Here is a 26,231-nt window from a genome sequence, read left to right as displayed (position 1 = left end):
AAGCTTCTTAGCTCATGTAGATTTCTTGGGTTAGGCCATGCTTTTATTACCTCTAACTTTGATGGATCCATTTGGATACCATCTTTAGAGATAATATGACCTAGGTATTGAATCTCTTGAAAGAAGAATTCGCTTTTCTTTTGGTTGAGAAAAAGCTTGTTCTCCCTCAATGCTTGAAAAATCACTTGGAGATGTTGCTTATGTTCCTCCAAAGACTTGGAGTAGATGATGATATCATCAAAGAACACTGCAGTGAAGTTGCGGTATGGTCTAAAAATTTTCTCCATCAAACAATTGAACGTAGCTGGTGCATTAGTCAAGCCAAAAGGCATGACTAAATATTCATAAAGACCAAACGTTGTGCGAAACGCGGTCTTTAAGATATCTTCATCCACTATCCTTATTTGATGATAGCCACTCTTAAGGTCAATCCTACTGAAGTAGGTAGAGCCTTATAGCTTATCAAATAGATCTTCTACCCGAGGTACGGGAAATCTATTTTTGATAGTGATATGGTTTAGTGCTCGATAGTCCACACACATACGGTATGTACCATCTTTCTTTTCCACTAAAAGGACTGGAGAACAAAAGGGAGAGGAACTAGGCCTCACCATCCCTTTTTCTACCAGCTCTTGTACTTGCCTCATGATCTCCTCTTGTTTAGCTTGTGAGACTCTATAAGGAGGCTTGTTAGGTGGTGAGCTTCCAGGAAGGAGCTCAATGCGATGGTCATCATCCCCTCGTTTTGGAGGTAAGTCCATAGGGATGTCATCGATGAACACATCTTGGAATCCTTTTAGAAAATTAGAATAGTCTAACTCTTCTTGATTTACCAGTTACATTTGATGAAACATTAGTATCTTTTAGAGACTCTTTGACAAAAATCATGTACGCAGAACCTGAGCTCTTCATTGACTTATCAAAAGCAAGAGGATTTACAAGTGGGATAGTGCGACCACGCTCACTAGCATCTATATACATGTTATTTCCCCTGTAGGTGAAGTAGATTCTCCTTTCAGGGAACTTCATGTTGGCAGCCATGCGATCAAACCATGGTGCCCCTAGGATAACATCCTCATGTTGGAGAGGAGAGATGAAGAAGTCTTCTTTGTCGACATAGCCTTGGACATGAAGCCTCAACTTCCCAATCAAAGGAGTAATGGAGGCTTGTTGTCCCTTGAAAGCTGCATCAGCCACTACTATATCTCCCATCTCAAAATCTTGAATGCCCAACTTGGTGGCCAACTCCGTTGATATGAAGTTGAGAGTAGAGCCAGGGTCAAACAAGATGAAGGCATCATGCTCTCTTACCTTTCCCCAAGCATAGGAAAGTGATGATCCTTTGCAATGAGCATCCTCTTTTGGAGCTTCAATGGTGGAAGCCCTAGGAGTCTCATTGCGAGTATTCTTCTTGGGGCAAGAACGATAGCCATGTCCTTGATCCCCACACTTGAAACACTTATGGTCCTTGCGAAAATCTTCAAGCTCTTCAGGAGAGAGTTTGTTTTTACCTTTGTAAACTCCCTTATCCTTGGACCGATTGTTGTTGTTGTTGGAATTGACTTGGGAAGTATTTTGAACATTGGTTTTCCCCTTTGCATCATTTTTGTCTTTGTTTTCCATGGGCTTGACATTACGTCTAGCCCCTTGATGGAAATTGATGCGTGAAGCAACCATGGTGTGATGGATTACTTCGCTAATAGTACCAGGCCATTGAGAGTTGATGTATTCGGTCATCTCTTCAGGTAATCCCGCACAGAATTGTTGCCTTTGCTCAGCAAATTCTATCTTTTGAAAGACAGTAGCCTTGAGATGTAAATCCCAAAACTTGTCTACATAGTTGTTGATAGACTCATGGGAGAGGAGCTTCAAGCTCCTCCATTCGGTAAGCACTTTGTCCTTTGCATCGTTTGCAAGGAATTGCTTCATGATGGAAACTCGTAGAGTTTTCCATGTCTTTGGGGCTTCACCATTGCCACGAAGGCTAGCCCACCATTGACGAGCTGATTTTTGGAAGTGCATAGCTACATGGCGTAGCTTGGAGGACTCTGTGAAGCCCTCATCTCCAAAGGCCGCATCAAATTGCTGGATGAAGGCCAACAGTTTGTCAGTAGCACCGAAGGTGCCATCATAGGTGAGAAAAGAGATACTCTTTCCTCCCTCCTTGAACTTCTTTAGCTTTCGTGACCTTCGCCATGCAGGAAATGATTTGCGATGTCCTCCCCTTTTGTATTCTCTAGGAGAATAGCCATAACTTTCTTTGGAAGAGGAGGAAGGTGAAGAAGAAGGAGAAGAGGGTGACCTCTTCCTAGCCCTTTTCTTCCTTTGTTTCCTCTCTTGCCTTTTAGAGTGATGAGGAGAAGGACTATGTGTTGATCTTTTCCTGTTGGGAGGAGTGGGCGATCGTCTAGACCGCCGTCTTCGTGGAGCCACATCTTCAGAGGAACTTAAACTTTCATTGCTTTTTTGCTCTTTGGATTCCTCCTCTCGAATGGGAGAGAATCTTCTTTTGGGGGTCTCTTCAAGAGGCCTTCTAAGCTCTCTCTCCTCTTGGAGAGGAAGGGAAATTCCATAAGCACGAAGTTGTTGAGTAACTTCGGCTTGCAAAGCAGGGTTGCCCATAGCTTGCTGCAACCTAGTGACAAGATAATTCACAAACATGGGAGCATCATCATTAGCACCTTCATGTGCAAAATCAAAGCTATCAATGTTCATTCTACTCTCTTGATTATTGTCAGCCATGTTAACAAAATTTATGTATGTACTTAGTGTATGCTTTGGCAATTCAAAACCTTAGTTGCCACTCCTCTTAGCCTTTGAAAATCATCTCTTAAGTATCTACACCCACGGCTCGAAGTGGTTAATTATAGAGAGTAGAGGAGTAGGTCTAACATAGCAGAGTTTCCGAGGGCTAGCTCCTTTCGGACTTCTTATGGCATATTAATGGTAAAGCCATAGGCAAGTCTAAAAAGACTCCATTATTAAGTCCAAAGCTCCCAAGGTGTGCACCATCCCCCACATAGTGGGCTCAACAAAACCGATAATAGATCCCTGTTCCACTTACCCTAATATAATTAACAACATCAACCATTTATAGGCTACTTAAGGACCTCTCTTCTTAAGCAAGAAAAGAGAAACCAAATGCTCTGATACCAATGTAATGGGATTGGTCTATTTAACTTGAGAGTAGCAGAAATTAATGAGAGTACTTTTGAGAAATGACTTTGTGAGCATAGCGGGTGAACATAATTGAAGATAGCAACACAATCATAGAAATTAGTTAACTTGGCATGAACAATACTTTTGCAAGAGAGAGAATTTAGAGAACATGACAACAGTTGAGGACCGGATTTATGTGGAGCCGGTCCCGCCTCCAATAGGCATTTGTATTATGATTTCTCCCATTAAGAGAGACTTGTTACAATACAATCTTTGTGTTCCTTGTGACCTAGGTGATGCAATGAATATGGAAAGCTTCATGCATCACAAACATAACATAAACTTGAAGAAAGCATTAACTATCCCAAGCCTCAGTCCCGAGACCTCAAACACCTTTGAAGGTGGAGAGAGCTAGCAGGGAATGAGGGTAGGGAAGAGGAAGAAGAAACATTTCGTAGGAGAAAGAATTAGTTCCTCAGTTATCATAACTCTTGTTTCTAGCATACATAATAGCATAGTAATGAAGAAGAAGGAGATGGAAAGCTTAAGCATTGAAGCATGGCTCTTGGTTGGATTTGCATTCCATATCCAAGAGTGTTGGTGTAGGCTCTCAACCTCTACTTGATTGGAGAAGGAGAGGGAGCTCTTGCACTTTGCATAGCACAAAATGAGAGTGTTTGTGAGTGTGTGTGGGTGAGTATAACCCCTAAGAAACCCCCTAGATTTCTTGGGTCGACCCCCCCTTGTAGCTCATGCTTGAAGCTCATTGGACCCCTCCAGGCCTAGCCAATCACAAGCAGGAGGCATTACAAGCAGCAAGGGTAGCCTTGAGACAAGTGTCCCCCTTTCCTCTTTAAGAGAGAGGGCTAGATAAATGCTAAATCATTTAATTAAATCTCCTAAATTATATTATTGGACCTCTTGGGTGGCCAACCAATAGGCTTCAGGCACACCATCAGGGCAGCATGAGGAGGAACTTGACAAGTGTCCCTTTTGCTTTCTTTGTACCATGCATGCCTTGTGTGAGTGTGTGGGTGTTCTCTCTCATCCTCCCTCATGTAGGGCTCGCCCCCTCCTTGTAGGGATTGAATATTTGACTTTTTGACACCTCAAGCCCCTCATACATAGGCCCAGTTCCCACCACAAGCTTGGCCGTTAAGCACTTTAAGCTTGGGCTAGGTTCTCACCTTAAGTGCAACCCTAGCATCTCAAGCATGTCAAGCACCTCAAGCATCTCAATGATTAAGCACCTCAAGCATCTCAATCACCTCAATCATCAATCACGTCAAGCACCTTAGTTATCAAGCATGACAAGCACCTCGAGCTTGGTCGGGTTCCCGCGCCTCAAGCTCAGCCCTAGCTTACCTAAGGTCAAAGGCCTTTTACACACATTATTGGAGTTCTTCAATGAAGCTAACCCTAAGGTCTTATGCTCCATTAGTTAGCCTTGCTCTTTGATAGACCATCTCTCATTTGAGCCCCTTTACCATTGGCCCCGTGTTGAGATAGATCTATAAGCACATGTCTATATCTTAACACTTGTTCCCGTTTATTCTCCCACATTAAGTGATCAATTGAATATGAGAAAATCATTTGGGTTGGTTAGATATTAGATATTAGAGTTTATGACATAATCCCTTAAAATTAGGATTCCTTACAAGACCCATGTAAACTCCATATTTTTCTTAATGGAGAACCAACCTTTTGAGTTCAAAAGATTGTGAAATCCTCTTCAAATCAAGAAAACTGGGTAAGTAGTCTAAAAACTACAAAATACAAAGGAAAAGTAGAATTTTGGGATTTAAACTAGGCCTAAAATGATAAAATATACTACAAATAGAATCATCTAATAGTCCAAATGCTGAAAAACATGGATTTTTATTAATGTACTCTGCCCAACTGATGTGTTTGAAACGCAGATAAGTCCATTAGTGTCTATACATAGTGGATAATCACCTAGAAAAATCTCAAGTCAAAAGCTTAAAGAAGTTGGGTCACAATGCAATAAATTTAGCTCGGGGGTTTACCAGTCAATACCCCCTATATAACATGCGTTCGTGGGGTATTAAAAAAACCCCTCTTTTAACACGTCTGAATGAATAAAATGACCCCTTATTTTAGAATTTGTTTTTCCAAAAGTGAATATAAAAACCCCTTATTTTAATGTATCTCTATTAAATTGCCTAAATTTTTTTCATTTTAAAACCCCTCCTTTAGAACTCACGGTATACATTAACATGATTACATAGTGCACTCCCCAAGAATTGTAGCCAACTAAGATAGGGTTGATACAACATGTAGGCTCAGTCATAAGGAGTCCATTGGAGCTTTATAATTTATTTTGAATAACTAGAAGTATGTCATCCAAGATGAATTGGAACAAGACAGTCTGATAGAAAACATTGACATTTTGGATAAGCAAAAGTTATCCAAATCAAACACAAACTGTCCAAGGGGATGTAACTCATCATTGTGAACAAATCTGTGTATTTAGATTCTTCATAAGTAAAAACACATGGATTGAGATCCATGTACCTCTTCATAGTGGGGGTATGTGAGCTAATAAGAAAGCTTATACCTCTTCATCAATCCATGTACCTCTTCATACTTAGTACACACTATTTTCAAGTTTGGCCCAAAATACTCAAGTTACAAGCCAAACAAGTTTCTTTTTCTTAGTTCCGAAATGGTTGTGAGTGATGTTTCAAGTTCGTTCACCAAAACTGATCTATATATTGATACACAAATCCAAATTGAGTCAAGTTTCTCTAGGAAAAAAGCTTGTAAGCCATACATAATACTTCAAGGGGTGCACTATGTAGTCATGTTACTGTATCATGTGAGTTCAAGAGAAGTTTTTTTAAAATGCAAACATTTTAATCAATTTAAAGACATTAACAAAAGGGATTTTAATATTCCATTTTGGAAACATTTCCTAAAAGAAGGGGTCATTTTGTTCATACGAACATTTAAAAAAAGGTTTTCTTTAAAATACTCCCCCGAACACATGTATAGGGAGGTTCTCAATAGTGTATCCCCAAGCATAATACAATCTCTCTTCTCTACTACCTTGGAAAGGTTTGCATATTTGGTTTCCTATATTTACAATGTTTTGGTTTTAAAGCTGTTTTAAAGAGAATTCTCGATTCCAAACTTTTAAGGTGTTTAGAATATGTGTGCTAAGACCTGAGAGCTACTAAGACATTATTTTTTAGAGACTTGGTAAGGGACAAAACGGGGTTGTTTGCACTAAGCCAAGGTGAGCTAGTCAAGGACTATCTTGAGAGTATTGAGTAAGCCAAGGTTAGCTAGTCGAGGACTATCTTGAGAGTATTGAATAATCCTCAACCATGTCAAATCATCCATCACTAGGGTTTATATGCTAGGTATGCAAATCGTTAGAAATCTCACAACACCTTCAACAACGGGTGAGAAAAAATCAAGAAACATATAAATCATACCATGCCACACCTCAATGTTTGGCTCAAGAATCTTTGACGAGTAGTCATCATCTTCATTAGGAACCATACCAACCAGTGCATCCATCAACTCAAGTGCGTGTGTCAAAAAGTGACGAGGATATGGAGAAGACACATCCTCTGGATCAACAAAATCAATGCGAGATACATCAAGGCCAATGAATCCATGAGAGTCAAGAGGGATTATGCTTATCTAGGCATGTATATGTTTGTAAACAAGGATCAACATAAATTCTATAAGTGTGTAGAGAGTTGACAGACCACAAAAACCTCCATGTGTTCGCGTTGATGCTCCCCAGTTTGTTCTCAACCAATGTATTCCAAAGACGTAAAACTCTATCATCAAGCACGCATGATATTCTAAGTTGGTACTAGAGTGGATACGAGATGCATCTATGGGTAAGCTTCAGAGGTTAAACTCTCTAAGGATGCTCCCTTAAACCTTGAAGATGGCAATCAGTAGGTAGGATAATTTTTGGCCAATAGTCTAGCAAGCATGGACATGATTCACGTTGTGAAGGTGATGAAATGCAAGTTGCAAGGGAGGTCATGGTATTTTCTTTAGCTAGCTACTACTAATTGAGTCGATGACCTGAGTCAAGACTACGGTGGACAAGGCATGTAGGGGACGAAGGCAAACTGTGAGCATGCAGAGCCTAGTGGGAACAACCTCTTCATGAGGTATTTTAAATGTGTTGTTTCAAACAAGTCAATGGCAGTTCATTTTGGAGGCAAGCCGAATATGGCATGCAGTGGGAGGCCACGTGCAGGCAAGGAAGAAGAAGAGAAGGGCGTGGCACAGAGAAAAGGAAGGGAGTCAAGGCCACTGGCCCAGGGGGGCACATTTAGCTGAGCTGCTTCTACCCCACAAGGTGCTGCCCTTCGACTTGCCCCACAGGCGGAGCATTCCCACCCTCTCCTCTTTCGCTTTTGCTTGCCCCTCATGGACCTCGCTCTCGCTATTTCTTCCCAGCTCCTGAGCTGCCCCTTTTCTCCTGGACCTTGGCCTTGGAATCACCTTCCCTTGGATCTTTCCAGCGCTATGTAACGCCAGGGCTCCCTTCAGCTGAGCAACCCCTCTTCCACTTCGTGCTCCATGAGCTCTCCTCCTACTGGTGTCTTCTTCTCCCTTCAACTGTGCTACAATATAGCTGCGCCTTCCCTTGTTCTTCATTCTGACTCCCCTTCTCCGCCAGTGGCTATAAATGGGGGGCAAGTGTAGACAACTACTGAACAGAAAGAGAAAGAGAGAGAGAGAGAGAGAGAGAGAGGGAGGGAGAGGGAGAGAGAGAGAGAGAGAGAGAGGGAGAGAGAGAGAGAGAGACGCAGAACTGTCGTTGTTATATTGATATGTGTGTGTGTGTGTGTTTTTAAACAATAGAGAAGGAGCGGCGTTTCACAAGAAGATTTAGAAATTTTCTCATGCTGGAAAACGGAGACTTTTCCAGTGTTTTTCATACAATGAATAACATCATAAGCTTCTGCTTGAGAGGCACCGCATACCTAGCTAGGTATGTAGTGCCTCCCTCACAGAAGCTCATGATGTTGAGGTAAGTCACAATGTGGGAATTATTGTGAGAATTTGTCCAAAACTTCTTGTGTTTGTAACCGCTGTGTGAGTTCAGTGAAAGATTTTCTTTTAATATTTAATATTTTTGTTCTTTTACAACTTTGCTGAGGTATTCGGTTTATCGCCAACACCCCCATAAACAAATATGTCAGCAATTTGGAAACTCCATTCCGATTATCCGTGCACACTTGAAATGTTGCACAAAGCTCAAGCTTTTAGTAAACACATCAACATCATTTTTCTTAGAAGTCTTGTAGAGTAATGCTATCTTTCTGGCTTCAACCTATTCTCTTACAAAATGGTTAGCAATATCAATATGTTTATCTGATTGTCTAGCCTTCCGCGATGACTCTATGGTAGACATAGAATCTGAATATATAACAATAGGAACATGCACATGAAACCCAAGTTCATTTAGGAAATTATTGATCCATAAAGCTTTTTTTGTAGCTTCAGATGTTGCTTTATACTCTCACTCGGTACTTGAAAGAGAGATAGTAGCTTGACGTTTACCCTTCCAAGATATGGCGCCTCCTGAAAGAGTGAAGGCAAAACCATTAATTGAATGCCTCAATCTTCAATCTGTGGTCCAATATGCATCCGTATAACCAATAACTTTGAAGGCCACCAATTATATTTTCTCTACGAAAGGTTATACCATAATTTCGTGTGTATTTATATATTCAAGTAGACGGTGAGCTAGCACTAGATGCTCATGTCGTGGAGAATGCATGTATCGTGAAAGCATACTAGAGGAAAAAGCTAGATCAGGACGATTACATGAGACTAAGTAGCGAATACTTCCAAGAATGCTTCAGTATAATTTAGCAAGAGGATCGTGTTTCCATAATGTTGTGTCAGTGTCAAGTAGTGTGTGTTTTTCTTGTCATATCAATGGTAGTGGTGTCCAACAAGCTTGTGAAAGTTAGTATTGAACTTCTTTACAACCCCTTCTGCAAATTTCACTTGAGTGAGATGTGGAGTATGTGTTGGGGCGATGTCTAAAGATTTGCATGCCTGAAATATAACTAATTTCCCCCCCATCACTCATGTAAAATGTATAAGCACTAAGGACCAATTTTGCTTGCTTCATTAGGGAGGGAGACGTTGCAAGCAAGAAAATGTTATCCATATACAAAGCTAAGATGACAAAATGTGAACCACGACAACGAAGGTATATGGAGAGGTCAGTTTGGAGTTGTATGAAGTGAATAAAGTGCATAAAAGAGTGAAAGCGAGCATTCCACTAACGAGGAGATTGCTTGAGTCCATACAAGGACCGTAAGAGTCAGAAAACATAATCAGGATTGACAAAGTGTGGAGGTTGAATCATGTATATCTCTTCCTCAAGTTCACCATTAAGAAAGGCGGTTCCAACATCCATCTATTGCATTTCTAAGTCATATTGAACTCCAACAGTCAACGTACATGCAATTATGCAAGTCGAAGTGTGGGAGAGAAGGTCTCAAAGTAATCTACTCCAGGATCTTGAGAGAATCCCCGAGCAACAAGCCGTGCTTCACAATGCTCAATAGAGCCATCATGACAATATTTTCACCGAAGAAGCCATTTGCATGTGATGGGTTTGCGATGTGAGGGAAGAGGAACAAGAACCCAAGTGTTATTACGAGTTAGAGAGGCCATTTCAGCCTCCATTGTAGCACACCAGAGATGAGCATCAGATGATCCAAGAGCATCAATAACACTGCTAGCACCATCAAGGAGCAAAGGAAAATCATTAGGTGCTGAATAATGGCCAGAATATTGAGCCGTTGCAATATTAAGACGACCAAGTATATCAGATAGACTTTGAGTCTTTGATGGAGCCTAGAGGAGACTCGACTGAGCTAGAAGTTTAGCTAAAGCTTGAGATTGCAGTAGTTTCGGGAAGGGATAAGTTCTTAGAAGAGGGACAAGATAGAGGGTTTGATAGGTGCTGTGTAGATCGAGGATGAGAACATACACGAGCTGAATCTTGTTTGACCCTGGCTCTACTCACAATTTCATATCAACGGAGTTGGCCACCAAGTTAGGCATTCCAGCTCATGAGATGAGAGATGTTGTTGTAGCCGATGGAGCCTTCAAGGGGCAAGAAGCCGCAATTATTCCCTTGATTGGGAAATTGAGGCTTCATGTCCAAGGCTATGTTGACAAAGAATTTCTTCATCTCTCCTCTCAAACATGAAGATGTCATCCTAGGGGCACCATGGTTTGATCGTATGGCTGTTAATGTAAAGTTCCTTGAAAGAAGGTTGTATTTCAAGTACAAGGAAAAGAACATGTACATAGATGCTAATGATCAGCCTGGTCGTACCATACCCCTTGTAAATTCTCTTGCTTTTGACAAATCAATGAAAAGCTCAGTTTTTGCGTACATGATTTTTGTAAGCAATCCATAAAAGGTCCTAATGTTTTATAAATGAAAACGGTAGGAATCAAGAAGAGTTATACTAGTCTAGTTTTCTAAATGGATTCCAAGATGTTTTTAGCAACGATATCCCTATGGACTTACCTCCAAAATGAGGGGATGATGACCATCGAATTGAGATCCTACCAAGAAGATCACCGCCTAATAAGCCTCCTTATCGAGTTTCCCAAGCTCAACAAGAGGAGATCATGAAGCAAGTACAAGAATTGGTAGACAAAGGGATGGTGAGGCCTAGATCCTCTCCCTTTTGTTCTTCAGTCCTTGTGCAAAATAAAGATGGTACATACCGCATGTGTGTGGATAATAGAGCGCTAAACCATATCACTATCAAAAGCAGATTTCCCATACCACGGGTAGAAGATCTATTTGATAAGATCCAAGGTTTGACCTACTTCAATAGGATTGGCCTTAAAAGTGGCGATCATCAAATAAGGATAGTGAATGAAGATATCGTAAAGACTGTTCTGTACAACGTTTGGTCTTCATGAATATCTTTTCATGCCTTTTGGTTTGAAAAATGCTCCAGCCATGTTCAATCATTTAATGGAGAATATCTTTAGACCCCACCACAAATTCATTGGAGTTTCTTTGATGATATCAGCATCTACTCCAAGTCCTTGGAGGAGCACAAGCAACATCTCCATGTAATTTTTTCAAGCTTTGAGGGAGAAGAAGCTTTTTATCAATCAAAAGAAGAGTGAATTTTTCCTTCAAGAGATTCAATACTTAGGTCATATTATCTCTCAGGATGGTATCCGTATGGATCCATCTAAGTTAGAGGTAATAAAGGCATGGCCTAATCCAAGGAATCTACATGAGATACAAAGGTTTATTGGTATGTGTGTATACTATAAACGCTTCATAGAAAATTTCTCTAAAATAGCAGGACCATTACATGACTTAACAAAGAAGAACGTTAAGTACTCATGGACTGCTAAAGAGAAAAATTCTTTTGACAAGCTCAAAGAGAAGCTTTACTTCTCAACCAATGCTTATGCTTTCGGATCTCTCAAAGCCATTTGAGATCCAATGTGATGCTTGTGGTGATTTCCTTGGATCAGTTCTGCTTCAAGAAGCTGGGCATGCCATAGCATATGAGAGCCGAAGGCTCAATACCGATGAATGGGTCTTGGGCATATATGTAAAAGAGCTTTTAGCTGTACTACATGTCCTAGAAACAGGGAAGCACTATCTATTGGGGACTCCATTTATTTTTCTCAAACGGACCACCGAAGTCTCAAGTACTTCATGACGCAAACGAGGACGCAAACCAAGCATTCCAACAAACAAATGAGGTGGGAAAATTTTCTTTCACAATTTTATTTCCATATTGCTCACATTGCTAGTAAGCATAATCAAGTGGCCGATGCACTTTCACAACGACCAAGAGTCAATGCGGTGTCTATAGAAACTCACAATGATCTATTTTCTATGATAGATGAGTATGCTACTGACCCTGACTTAAAAGACATATTGTCAGCCCTTGCATTGGGAAAGAAAGAAGAACCATTTACCTTGCAGAATGATTATCTTCTCCATGGCAATAGGCTATGTGTTACCCACTCCCTTTGTGAGAAAGTCATGTATGAATCCCATGTTCCTCCCTATGCAAGACATAGAGGCATTCAACCTACTCTTTGAGGAGTAGAGATGTACTTCTATTGGCCTATTATGAAAGTATACATACAAAATTATGTTTCAAAATGTGTAGTATGCCAAAAGACCAAGTATGATAGAGGGAAGCAACCTGGATTACTCCAGCCATTGCCAATCCCTAATTCACCATGGGAGAGTATACCCATGGATTTTATCTTTGGATTATCCAAGTTTGTCAATGGGAATATGGGAATATGTACAATAGGCGGCAAGTTTAGCAAGCAAGCACACTTATTTCCTGTCAAAAAGACTATTAAAGCACACCAAATGGCAACCCTCTTTATATCTCAAATTTTTAGACACCATGGATTGCCAACATTCATCATGTCAGATAGAGATCCTAGAATGACCAGTAATTTTTGGAAAGGTCTCTTTGAAAATCTAGGTACAAGATTGAATTTCTCTTTGGCCTATCATCCACAAACGGATGGCCAAAGTGAGATGGCCAATCTTACAATTCTCAATCTACTAAAGACTTATGTTACAAAATTAGATCAACGCTCACAATGGGAGAATTACTTACCCCTTGTAGAGTATGCGTACAACAATACTGTCCATAATGCTACAAAAAGGCACCTTTTGAGATCATAGAGGGAAGATCTAAAATTCCCTTGCTACTTAAAGTACATGGGAAGATTTTCGTTGTTGACGAGTATAGCCTTGACCTACAAGAATCTTTCCAAAAGATTAAGGAGGCTATATCCATCTCTCAACAAAGGCAAAATGTTACTGCTGATAATCACAGAAGGGCCTTAACGTTCAAAGAAAATGATTGGGTCTTACTCATGTTTTCCAAGGCTCGATTAAGGCAAACGACGGGCAAAAATCATACGGGCCATCAAATCTTGAAGCCAATCAATGACATAGTTTATCAACTCAAGTTGCCAAACCATTGGCTCATGCATAATGATTTTCATGTAAGCCTACTTAAGCCCTACAAATGAGAGCCACCAAGAGAACCAATTATTGAAGACCCACCAGAGTCGAAGATCAAGAAGAGGTGCTACAACCCAAAGCTATCCTTCGGCATGAGGACAAGGTACTATGACATGGTAAGATTATCCAATAGTATTTTATTAAGTTCAAAAATTACCCTTTTGAAGATGCTAGATGGATACAAGGAGTACAGCTTAAGGATAGTATGAACCTTGTCAATGCTTACAATGCTACATTATGTATTCTCACAAGGATTTTGATGTTAAAATGAAGGCTATATCCTACTCTAGAAATTTAGAAAAGGTACATAGATCGCGATCCATGATGGGTGTAAGATCCTCGATATTTGGGTCTCTTTTAAAAATAAGAAAAATAGATTCCAATGATATCCAATTTGTGAAATTTTGGTTCAAAATGGTTGTTTGGCAATGTTGTAAGGGTTTTAAATGAAAAGAAAAAACATGTTTCAATAGATCAGACAGACAGTTGATTCAATTTTGTAAGTGTTTTTTCACGCTATTTTTATCTTTTCATGATCTTTGGCGCTTTTTAGTGAAAAGCGAGTCCGCTTTCTTGTTGGGGTGGACAAGGGGAACCCGTGATTCAATATAATTTTTTTTTCCTTTTTATGCCATCTTTAGCTTTTTGTGCTTTTTAGCTTTTTTTTAAAGCAACGTGCTTTTTAGGATGGCATAAATATAAAAATATTACTTTTAGTCACTGGCAGGTATAAAAATGAACATTTGGTGAAGAAATGAGATTAAACAATATTTTTATGGGAATTATTTTTATATAAAGTTGCGTCATAAATATATCGGGGCAGTACGAGAAAATTATAATTATGTAGGGGCATCACGGTACAACATAGTCTAGTCAGGACCACAATATTTGCCAAAATTCTATCCAATTAATCAATTTTTACGGTAAAAATTGAAGGGAAAGGGGTGAGATTTGACCACCAAAAGAAATGCCCTATTTTTTTAAAAAATCCCAAAAGCTTGTAGCTATTCCAGGCCACAGAGGGGGCACCCTGTTTTGCCTTGCGGAGCAAGCCAGCCTGGCAGAGAACCTACAAATTCACATATAGTGCTCATGTTTCAATGCTTGACAATTGCATCTACTATCACATGGCTAATGTACGTATCATACGGAGTAGTGTATGCTCTCCATCACCATATCCATAAGATCTTCTCTCTCGTTCGCAAGAAGACGAAGAAGAACACCCTCTCTCTACTTGCTTACTATCTTCTCTTCTCTTTTCACGATGTGCGCGCTCTTCTCAACGACCTCGTGGCAAGAACCTCTATGTAGTTCTCATCACCGCTCTGTTGCGAAAAATCAAGAAGCCTTTCAACAGCCCATAATCACTTCTCAAGCATAGTGAAAATCTCTAAACTCCATAGCCATCATCTCTTTCTCTCTGTCCTTCGTTTTCTGAGTAACTACCCTCTCATTGGTTGCTTTTTCATGTACGAGGGCTTGTATAAACTTGTCGAATGTGTATGAGGATTCTTACACATGCTTGTTTCATCATGTTTAACATGTTGATTTATGTACATGGTATGTTTATGGTCACGTAGGTGCACTAAAAGCGCTTTTCGTTTTACGCCATGTAGGCGGTAAGAACACTGTTTTGGTCATATCTCCTAAACCGCTATGAATCGAGTCAAACCCTTTAAACCAAAGATTAAACACATCATTTAAAAATTTTTCTCTCTTGTGCGTCACGTGGAAGTTTGCACAAGTAAAGCGTTATGGTCAAAATAAAGCTTGTTGCCCACTGCACTTAGTTAATATTTTGGACACTAGGCTCCTTGGAGAACCACCATATAGATTCATCGAATGAACAAAATCAGTTAACCAAATAAAAACCTTGATTAAACTTGCTAATAAGTGTATTTAGATCTCTAATATCACTTTGTGTGTGCACGCTATTAATCGTCCCTTGTACGAGGTTACCTACGTGTGTAGGGGTGCTACCTAGGAGGAGTACTATATAGCATCATGAGTTTGACAAGCCGTTCACACATGTTTTATGGTTTGTTTGGTGATTCGATTTCAAGTGTAAATGCCCAAAAACTTATATGGGGATATATGGTTAGTAATCTCGAACTGTATGGGCAAATAAAAATAAGGTGGCTTTTTTCTTTGTATCACGGTTGTTTGCATGAGTCTCATATGGACAAAGAGACGTGATAAAGTGTTAGTCTATGTTATGGGGATGAGCTTGATGCATTGCATGCACTACAAATAGAAAAAGTTTTTTTTCACATATATGTGATTTTATGGTATATGGTTGGTCAAAGTGGTGGGGTTGTTTCGTATCATGGTTGAGTTGATGGAAAGATGTCATATGATTTATGCACCCTCATGGATGGATATAGATGCCTCATATGCATGTGTATACTGGTCTCCATCCTTCTAGGTCAAAACTAGCTTTACGTGCCAGGGGGTGAGCTGTGGCCTTAGTGCATCACTTATGCATGGGTAAACATTGTTAAAATGGGGATTTAAAATTATGTTTAGTCACTGATCGGACTTATTTTATGCATAAATAGTTCATGTCTTAAGGGCCATGTGTGTGGCGATGGATAAGTCAAACTCCAAGTGTGGGAGTCGGTTTAGTAAGGAATATGGTTTATGGTCAAGGACTGAGATCCCTCATGGATTATGATTCTGAATTTGATTGTGGAAGCAGGTGTGGCTCTTGAATGTTTTTTTATGGATATGGTTGTCTTGTCGAAATGCTACTAAAATTTTTGCATCCATGTTATGTGCTAGAATGGTTTTGTAAAATCAAATGTGCATCATCCTGAGCTAGGTGGAGTGCTCACCCATGTGATAAGATTGGATTATGGTTTATGGTTTTGCATTGGATCATGAAATGGTTTTGATGGTTTATGGTGGATGTGTAAGGAAGGGTAGAGACCTTGCATAGTTTGAAAGATTGTTTGTGCCTATGGAAAATGCTATTGTAATTGGACTCATGTGTTGTGTTTTTCATAGAAACATTTCTACAAGATTAGGATCACCTACATCACATAGCCTTAGATGAACGACTCAATGACTTGGGACTTTGTTAGATTGGGGGTGTTGCTTAGATCTTCTTTTTCGTTACGCTCATCTACACAATTAGTGCATCGGGGGTTAAATGACCTACACGGATAATGAGTCTGGGATCTTCCCTTGGTTTTGCCTAAACACCCGATGTTGGGCATCAAAGAGGCATGGCGCCTAAGTTGGTATTGATACCCTACCACCTCCTAGTATTTTGGATCCTTTTAGAGCTCGGATTTATGGAGGGAGGCAAAACGGCCTTAGCTTATGCAAACCTCAGATAGGTTGGAGGTGTTCTCGCTCGCTCCCTGCAAAGATAAATTCTCTCTATCCCTGAAAGTGGATGGGTGAACAATATTCCTACAAGGGTCCAGTGCTCTACTGGTCATTTATATTTTTTGATGCTATGGTATACCCAAATTTTGTTATTCCATTACTTCATGCTTGCCTATTTCATTTAGATGGGGCATTTAAAATATTCTCTTTCATCATTCTCTCGTGTCCTTGCACACTCTATTTCACCCTCCACTCTTCTCTCTCTCTTTCTCTCTCTCTCTCTCTCTCTCTCTCTCTCTCTCTCTCTCTCTCTATTCTGGCAATACGGTGTACATATATTTACCCTTCACCTTGTTATTTTTCTTGAGTAGGCTTTCATTCATATCAATTAATTAGAGGTAGCACTAGTCGCTAGGTGCCTCTGGTCTGGCTCATGGCCTAAACTCTATGCTAGGTGGGGCGCTTGAGAACTCCTCCTCTATGCAAACTCTTCAACAACTATGATGTATATCGATATTGTATAAAGGTGTAAATTGTATATTTTTTACATAGACCATGGGGAGGGGTATCTCTCATTGGGTCATTGTTTGGGCTAAGACTTTATGGATATGTTCCTATAGCCTATCCTAGCACTCTGATAATTTTTTTTCAAATTCACCAAGTTGACCCAATTTCCAGTTTATGGTCTTATTTTCTCAACTTTGACCATATCTATTTTTTGGATCCCACTTTGATTGATTGTTATGGTAAATAGGTGTTGGTTTTTGTGATTTTGTTTCTTAGGTGTTGATAAACACCTTAACTTCCACGTGTCCTTCAAATTTCACTTCCATGTGACTCTAATTGAACGTTCTGGTCTTGCTGTCAAGTTTTGTGGCTTTTCCAAGCATTATTTGGTTAGACTTTCACGTATCTTCCATGGCATGAAATTGATGTAGGCATTGATGGTTGTTGATTGACAGATTGGCTTGTCCTAGATTGACCATCTTTCCTTTATCGACAACTTTGAGCTCTATCTAATTTATCGTTAGTGGTACATTTGATGTCTTCATATGTGTAGAGTACTCGATGGCATTGCCTTGAGCTCGAGTGTCCACAAGTGCTCGCTTTGTCTCGATCCACTTGGAAGTTGTATTGGGATACATACATCCATGTCTCTAAGACCATTCTAATTTCTCATCATTGCTTCAATTTGAGGAGGTCTTGTTGCAATTTATGGCATAACTTGAAGTTTGTTGCCACGCTCTTTGTGCTTTGAAATCTGCAACTTCGCTTTCTCATGATCTTGTGCTTGATTAGATTGGGCTTCTTCTTCCTTTATGTTGCATTGGGATCTTTTCTAACATGTATGTGGTTAGTGGTAGATGATATCTCTTCAGCCTACATCCACTAATCTAGTTGGGCATCTCTTCTCCCTCTAATGTTACAAGTTTTATGCCTCCACTGGATGATATGTCATGAATCACAAATGGGTCATTGTCTCACTTTCTTAAATTTTTGGAGTGTTGTTTTAAGATATAAATTAGTACATAGTCACCCTTTTGAGCTCCTTGTTGATTACATCTTGATCATGAAACTCCTTCACGTGTCTTTTTTGGGCATAGATGCCTACGTCAGCTTCTTGTAAGCGTGTCTCATCTAGCTTTCAAGAACATTTAATTATTATGATAGCTTGTGACCTATCCACATTAAGTCCTTGGCTATTCAAAGTGTGGGAATCAAGAAATTTATGGGCAAGATAGCATTAAGTCCAAACACCAAGTTAAAAGGTGTTGTTCCATTTGATGTTTTGTAAGCTACTTGGTATGCCCATAAAGTTGAATCCCAATCTGTTCTTAATTAATTATTCACTATCTTTGTGAGCACCATGCATAGGATTTTGTTTGTTGTATTAGCTTGTACATTGGCTTGAGGGTGATAAGGTGTTGATTTGCAATGAATTAGCCCAACAAGAATTCAATCACTTCATTTAGAAAGTGAGTCTCTTTGTCAACTGACTATGTCAATAGGTCGCCCATATCTTGTAAAGACATTCTTGTACAAGAATTGTGCTATCATTTTTGCGTTGTTCTTTTGTGTAGATTTTGATTAAACCCATTTGGTCAGATAGTGTGTGGTCACTATGATATATTGAGCATGTGGGTGACATGCGAGAGGTTCTATCGGCCTAGTACAGGCCCTTGGCCTAGGTCCCTGACCCCCTAGGTTGGGCCTTGCCCTGTAGGACCCTTGTCCTGACATTACTCCCCCCTTAAGGGAGAGTTTTGGTCCTCGAAAACACAGGTAGTAATATCTTCTTAAGGATACTGATGTTTTCTTTATTGATGTCCCATACGTGAGCCAATTGGCTGTATGACCGATAATTGGTTCAGTGAAACCAAGAGCAACATCGTGATTTTAAACATTGTTGTCCTTTTGCAACCACTTGGGTCTAAATGGTAACTCCATTTATAACTCACTTGAGTACTGTAAAGGAGTAACCACAACTAAGAGTTTTCCAAAGGCATAACCAGTTTTCAGATCTTTTGAAGGTACAAGAATAATGCAAGGAAACCTTGGCATAACTTTCCATGCAGTTGTGAGCTAGATTTCCTACTCGTGTGAGTATCTTGAAAAGTTCATAGATAGGGAGTGTCCTCTTGTTAGAATTATGAATAGTTTGGGACACAAAGAACTACATGTTCATCCCTAATGAAGGTTACTTGCCAACATACCTTGTCAGCACACCTGGTAAGTCCTTGACGTATAAACTATTGAAATAATCTCCAACCCCACCACAATAGGTGTTCAACGTTGAAAACCGTACTTAAGCAAATTCTAGAATAGGGAGAAAAACGTCTATTCAGAAATGCGTTGTGCTAATGTATGCTCTTAGCATATCCTTTAGCAAAAGAAATATTTGTAAGTTGCCCATCCAACACGAGATGAATAGCAGCAATAAGAGTGAGGTGTTGTTTCCCAACCACTTACAGACAGTCTTCCCTAACTGTCGTTAAACTAGGACTCAATCAATGAGTATCCAGCCATACATTTTATATGGAGTGAAGACAACCAACTAGGTTGAAAAGCGTGTGGACTGGAGTAACCTCCTAGAGTTTAGACCATCCAACCATAGACACCCATCCTAAGCCAGCACCTTGTATGGCATGGTGTAAACTCATAATAAATCTACAGAAGAGATTGCACATGCAGTGCAAAAAGGTGCAGGGAGAATAAAAGTCCATGAATTGGCATGCCGCTCCAAATAAGTTAGTGTTAAACACTAGGGCCCATAACACCTAGTGTGCATACATTTAACGCAAATTTATCCAAACCGCAATTCCATGACGAGACTTTCCACGGTACGTAAGTGAAAGCCTTTCAAGAGTCAGACCATAACAGAATTTGGAAGCATACTTGGCTATATGTAAAAACGACCCTCTGTTAAGGTGGTTTCACAGCAGTTATCATCGCAACAAATCTGTACTGAGTACCCGACAATTTTTGGCCCACTGAAATTGTTCCTGATATGGTGTGCTCCAAATGGTCTAATACACGAATGCGACTAGCACGTAGGGACTTCATCACGACACATCATTTAGAATAAGGCGCCAATGTCAGTCCCAGAGACTCATATTCATCACATGTGGAATATGTCTCAAATAAGGATGGCTGAAAAAGCGACATCCATCAAGTACAAGATGTACGTGTGTGTGGAGGAACTGCAAAACACTCCGCGACAAGAGTGAGAGGGACCCTCATTATCTTGCTCCACACTAGCTAAACTGAACTCCTTGAGTCCCTAGACCATGTTGTATCCCATGTGACAACATGTGCCAAATTGAACCCTACAAGTAGGTTCGTAACAACATAAGGCTGAAAGATAGATTGGACACTTGGCCCAAAATACTTTGTGCCGACATGCCCTTGGCATGGCTTTGTAACATTCAAGCGTACTTATACATCTTGAAAAACCAAGAAAAGCATACTAAAAATAGAATAAAACCAAATCAATAGATGCGTACCTGGAGATTTGAACGTAATGTTCACTTACCTATATTCAAATAGAGAGGAGCACGTCCCCTACCTGAAAAAATAGGCAACATTGCATTGGGAACCCTGGGTGTTGCCTTTGCAATCCAAGCCCTTGGATTAGAATCTACGTAGTCAAACCCCTTGGTAAGACTCTTTGTAGAAACTGCTCAAATAGCAGATAACGGTAACCAACATAGTGATGGGGGCTTTTCACAAGCCAAGCTCCCATACCCCTCTTCTCTCGTCCCCACCCCATGAAAATCCCCTCTTACGGAGGGAGTGATAAAAGGCATTGGAAAAAGTAAGAAAAAATAAAGTATGATTATGTAAATATATAAGAAAGGTAAAATAGGCCACCTCATGCCTGCGGGGTAGCCCATCCCCACCTTGCCTCCTTTTACTTCACTGTTGCCCCGCCAGGTGTCCCTTTTCCTCTCCTCCACTCAAAAGGTCAATCCCCTCTCTCTTCCCCTTGTCCTTTCTCCTTTCTCTCTCCCCTCAAGCTACCACACCTCTCACCAATAATGCATCCTAACTCACATGCAACTTACCCTATCTTCCAAAATAGTATACCCCACCCCCCCTTTCTCTCTCCTATCATATCCCATGACCCAAATACCCCCCCCCTCTCTCTAAAGGGCGCCATGTCTCTTTTCTTGTAGCTAAATAACCTCCCCCACACTCACACACACTCAGTTTCACTGAAAAAGGTGCCCACAGACCCATCCCCACCCGATGGTTACATGATTTTTCTTGTGTTCACACACATCTACACACAGATTCACCTCTGAACACACTCCCCTCTCTCCCCTCTTGTAATTACTTCATTCTCCATGTCACCTCTCACTTTTTTTTTCATCAACCCATCGCTCTCTCTTAGTCTCTCTCTCATGAGACTGCTATTCTGGCACATATACACACAGCCAGACAAGTGGGGCCCACAGTCACATGGCCTATGTAGATAATGATTTCTTCATTTCTAAATTCTAGAATTTCTCCCCCCTCCTCCCCTATATAAAGAGGGGTCACCATCACACTAAAGACACACACACCATCACCAAAGAGTACACTATGCACTGTGTGTGCCTAGTGCACACACACACACCCACACCATCACCATCACCGCAATCACCATGCTCGTCTTGAGCATGACCTCTACACCCTTGGGCTATGGAAGATGAAGGGAAACTAAATGAAGGATGATGGCCATAACCCTCGTGCAAGTCTTCGCCATCAACTCCCACCTATCCGCTATGTGCTCTACCACTCTCTCCCTTCTCATTCCCCTACCCTGTGCTCCCCATTTCATCGCCTTATTCTCTAAATAAAGCTTGAGGTTTTGTGAGTATGTTTTCTTGCAATGTTTTGCCCATGTGAGGTGTGCGGAATCGCCACCTAATCTTGTGTTTGGAGTGAGCTTGTGTATGTGTGAAGGGTGTGCGGATTCGCCATCCTTTTGTGGTGCCTAAGTACTAAGCTGCTAGACCCCCTCCCTCACTATCTCTCTCTCTCTCTCTCACTTGATCTCATTCCCTTTCCTCTTCATCATTACTCCCAAGCATCCATCTCTCTTGGATGAAAACTTTGTTATGGTGGTGTGTTGTTTGTGTCCTAGACACTGAAGCTAGGTGGTGCCCCTATTTGCTTTACCATGACAGGCTCGAGGCGCTCCATTCGGTCCCCGGTGTTTTAGAGGCTGTCGGGGGTTCGGGGTTCGCTTTGCTCCCGTCATTTGGTGCCCCCACTGAGGATCTTTTCATGAAACCCTTCAGTTTACAAGACTGAAACCCCTAAACTATTGTGAATGGATGAATGGCTAGCAGGATTTGGTAATTGGACGACAGAAGAAGAAGAGCTCCAAGCACAACTAGACGAACTCCGCATCTCCATCGAAGCTCGAGTGCCAAGCGTAACGGTAATCGATTTGCAGTGGGAGAGTCAACCAACATGCCAAACCCAGTGGATATACATAGGCCAAGTGCCAAGAAGAAGAAGGAGAAGGTCGAAACCATGTCCGCAACCTACAACCAACCCACAAAAACAAAATGGAAGGAGCTCTACACAAGAGAGAATCAACACTATTCTACTTTGAGAATCGGGTAACTCAAGTCACCGAGGTAATTATCACAGTCAGTTTTCAAGTCGCACCTGATGTTGCAGCACAGATAACGGAATCATTGGCTCACACTCTCACTAGAGAAACTAGGGATCTACTGAGTTTGTTTCAGGAAAGAACACCACCCTCTCCCACAAGCTTGGACAGTGACTAAGCACCTCTAAGCTTCACATGAATCAGTACAACCTACCTCAAGACAGATCACACATACCAACACGTGTACGTTCAATCAAGGTAATACTGGATTTGAAGGCTCACTACCAGCACGTCATTGACACCATTCTGGGTGGGGAGAAATTTTTTGAGGTTCTGGCATAAGATCAACCATTTGTCTTACCTTTGGTACAAGGCAATGTACCGTTTGAAGTTTTAATCTATGTCCTGGTATAAGAGGGTATACACGCCTCCTTGTAAAGAATAAAAAACTTTTGCAAGTTAAGCAGTGTGTCTTTCCAGCTCTCTCTCAGTAATCATGGCAAGTGTAGCATTTCCAACATTTAAAGGAAAGAAGGGGGAGGATTTGGTAACAGACTTCCTAGATGACTTTGAAGTAGCATGTGTAGTGAGCAACAAAGATACAGATGAATCCCGGGTTAGAATCTTTAAGCATCTCATGAAGCTAGAAGCTAGATCATGGTACAATGCACTTCCACAAGCAACCAAGGATGACTGGGAACCCTTAAGAACCGCTTTTAAGAGGCGCTTTGGGGGGGGTACCACTTCAGAAAAGTTGTGGCACAAGTTGAGAGACTTGAAGCAGGAGGGTCTTTTAGAATATGCCACCTATGAGTCCAAATTTGTGGATTTGTGGGAATGGTGGGTTGAGTCACTGGCAAGGGGGGAAGCCGCACCCGATTTCCTAAAAAAAGATCGGTTCATGCATGGCTTATGGCCGCTTCTCAAGGAGAAGGTGAAAGGTAGATTCCTGGCTACGTACGAGTTAGCCGTTGAGATTGCTCGCATTAAGGACAAGAAGCTGCGAATGAAAGCCAAAGAAATCGAGTCAACAGAAGCAGGAACATCGCGTCGACCAGCAACTACAACAACCACCATACCACCACCACCGGCTCTTGGGGTAAGAGATGACCAACAAGATATGTTGGCCCATATTACTGACCAACTGCAGAATTTTTCTGTCCACTTAATACCGCAAGGGAGGATTCAAGAAAGAGATCAAGACCCTCGAAGAGAACGACGACAAAACAGGGAGTATCATTGCTACAACTGCGGAGAAGACGGTCACGGTATGTACTACTGTCCCAAACCACGACAAAACTATAATAGAGGAGGTAGGAGGAACCAATTGTCACCCCCTAGAGAAAGAACACCCCCACCCCGAGCACCACCCCCACCAACACAAATTCTACGTCCACCCCAGACACCACTACAAGCATCCATCCCACCTCTTCGACCAGCCCCACCACCTGATCGCCTTGTAAACATCATAAGGCTAGAAGAGAAAGGAAAAGCCGTAGTAGTGGATCCACCCAGAGCAAAGGAGAGGGACAAGGGTAAGGAGAAGGTAACCTTTTTAGAACCACTTGAGGCCATGACTGTGAAAAGAGCTAGGAGGGAGAAGGCTACACAATCAGATGATGAGAGAAGCATGAGAGGAGAAACTAGCAAGAGGCCATCCAGGCCACGATGGAAATTGGGCATCACCGACTTCCAGCTAGGGGAAAGTTCTAAGCCCTATGATCTAACATTGGATGTGGCAGAGCAAGGACCAAAGATTACATGGCCACAAATGCTACATCTAGTACCTAAAGTAAGGCGACAATGGTCTAAAATGGTAAGTACAAGACGCTCCAAAACAAAGGTAGCCGGAGCAATTTTGGGATGCAACATGGATGACATCCTTCCAATTGTCGATGTAAACATAAAAGGAAAGAGGGTTGGAAACACCTACATTGATGGAGGTGCACAAATCTGTGTAATGAGCGAAGCTATGATGCTTCGATTAGGGCTCGAGGTTGACAGGCCTTCTCCATGCAAGGCAAAGATGGCAAACAACGCAAAAGTAAAGTGTGTGGGTGTGGTAAGTACCGTGAAAATCAAATCTTTCAACACTGAGGTAGAGGTAGATGTTTTTGTAATGCCTACTAAGGGGGAGGGATATCCACTAATTTTGGGAAGGCCATGGTTGATGGCCATGAAGGAAAAACAGGACTGGGGTACTGGCCTTCTACGCATGACCGGTAAGAAAGGGGAGACAATCTACTACGACATGAGGATTGGCAAGCAGAAGCAAATGAATCTGGAAACATCGGCAGATGAAACCACTAGCGAATCTTCCAGTTCTGAGGAGGAGACCACATCCACCGACGAAAGTGACAGTTCCATTGATGTGATGGGTATCATTATGAAGGATCCACAAAGGGTAAGCACAACTGGTGATCCATCACCAAAAGGGCAACCCAATGAAGAGGAGAGCAAATCACCTGGCCTAGGAGGAAGTAGGTTGAAGGGTATGTTGTCTACGGAATTAACACTTGAGGAGAAAGATAGTTTTTTGCAAATGTTGATGGGATTTCCTAACCTGTTCATTGACAATTATGAAAGAATCACAGGCATTACAGTGGTGGAACATCATATTAAGCTGAAGGAAGAGGTAAAACCAGTTGTGCAAAAGCTACGACAACTGGGGGGTCATACAAGAAAAGGCACTCTTGGCCGAGGTAAGGAAACTGCTGGAGGCCGGATTCATCTATCCTGTAGAAAACTCAGAATGGGTGTCACCCGTAGTGGTGATGCCTAAAAAGAATGGTAAGTGGAGGGTCTGTGTTGACTACAAACCACTAAATGCAGCTACAAAGAGAGACCACTTTCCTCTCCCTTTCTTGGATGAAATTCTGAATGAAGTAGCGGGTTTTGAATGCTATACCGTCTGTGATGTTTATTCAGGATACTTTCAAATACGCATAGCCTTGGAAGATCAGCTAAAAACCACTTTTATCACACCATGGGGTTGTTTTGCATACAGGGTTATGCCATTTGGTCTCACAAATGCACCTGCCACATTCCAAAGATATGTCACATATGTTTTTCAACCGTTCTTTGGAACATCCATAAGAGTGTTCATTGATGATTTTTGTATATATAGCTCCCGTATTTCACATTTAGAAAAGGTAACTGAAGGTTTGGCCAGGTTGCAGAGCCTAGGTGGGCAATTAAATGTGGATAAATGCCACATTGGGGAGAGTAAAGTCATTCTACTAGGCCATGAAATTTCAGCAAAAGTTATCAACGCCGACCCAAGTAAGGTGTCCGCACTCATAGCCCTACCTTCACCAACGACCGCACGTCAACTGGTCTCTTTTCTACAGAAGGTGAGGTACTTAAGTAGATTCATACATCTACTATCACAACTTGTTCTACAACTGCAAAAACTCACTCAAAGATCAACTTTCACTTGGGACAACGAAAGCGAACATCACTACAACAAGGTAAAGGAGGTCTTAGCCACTCTGCCAACTATCTCACCACCTAAGTGGGATGAAAAATTCTATGTCACCTCAAGTGTTGGTGATGACTCATTGG

General features: G+C 41.2%; 1 protein-coding gene across 1 annotated transcript; it reads right to left on the bottom strand.

Annotated features, from left to right (window-relative positions):
- Nucleotides 1-7,344: 7,344 nt before the first annotated feature.
- Nucleotides 7,345-7,812, bottom strand: LOC147435233 (uncharacterized). Its single transcript, XM_086488086.1, has one exon. It carries the CDS (start codon nucleotides 7,810-7,812, stop codon nucleotides 7,456-7,458), a length of 357 nt encoding a protein of 118 aa, XP_086344212.1. The 3' UTR covers nucleotides 7,345-7,455.
- Between the last annotated feature and the right edge of the window lie 18,419 nt (nucleotides 7,813-26,231).

Source organism: Adiantum capillus-veneris, chromosome 18 (assembly GCF_014529385.1).
Source record: "Adiantum capillus-veneris isolate H3 chromosome 18, ASM1452938v2, whole genome shotgun sequence".
In the NCBI taxonomy this organism is placed as follows: domain Eukaryota; kingdom Viridiplantae; phylum Streptophyta; class Polypodiopsida; order Polypodiales; family Pteridaceae; genus Adiantum; species Adiantum capillus-veneris.
This window is presented reverse-complemented; position numbering and strand designations above follow the sequence as displayed.

Bases quoted from the DNA above. Each gene is read 5' to 3' on its own strand.
- LOC147435233 (XM_086488086.1), bottom strand. From the start codon at position 7,812: ATGAAGAACAAGGGAAGGCGCAGCTATATTGTAGCACAGTTGAAGGGA.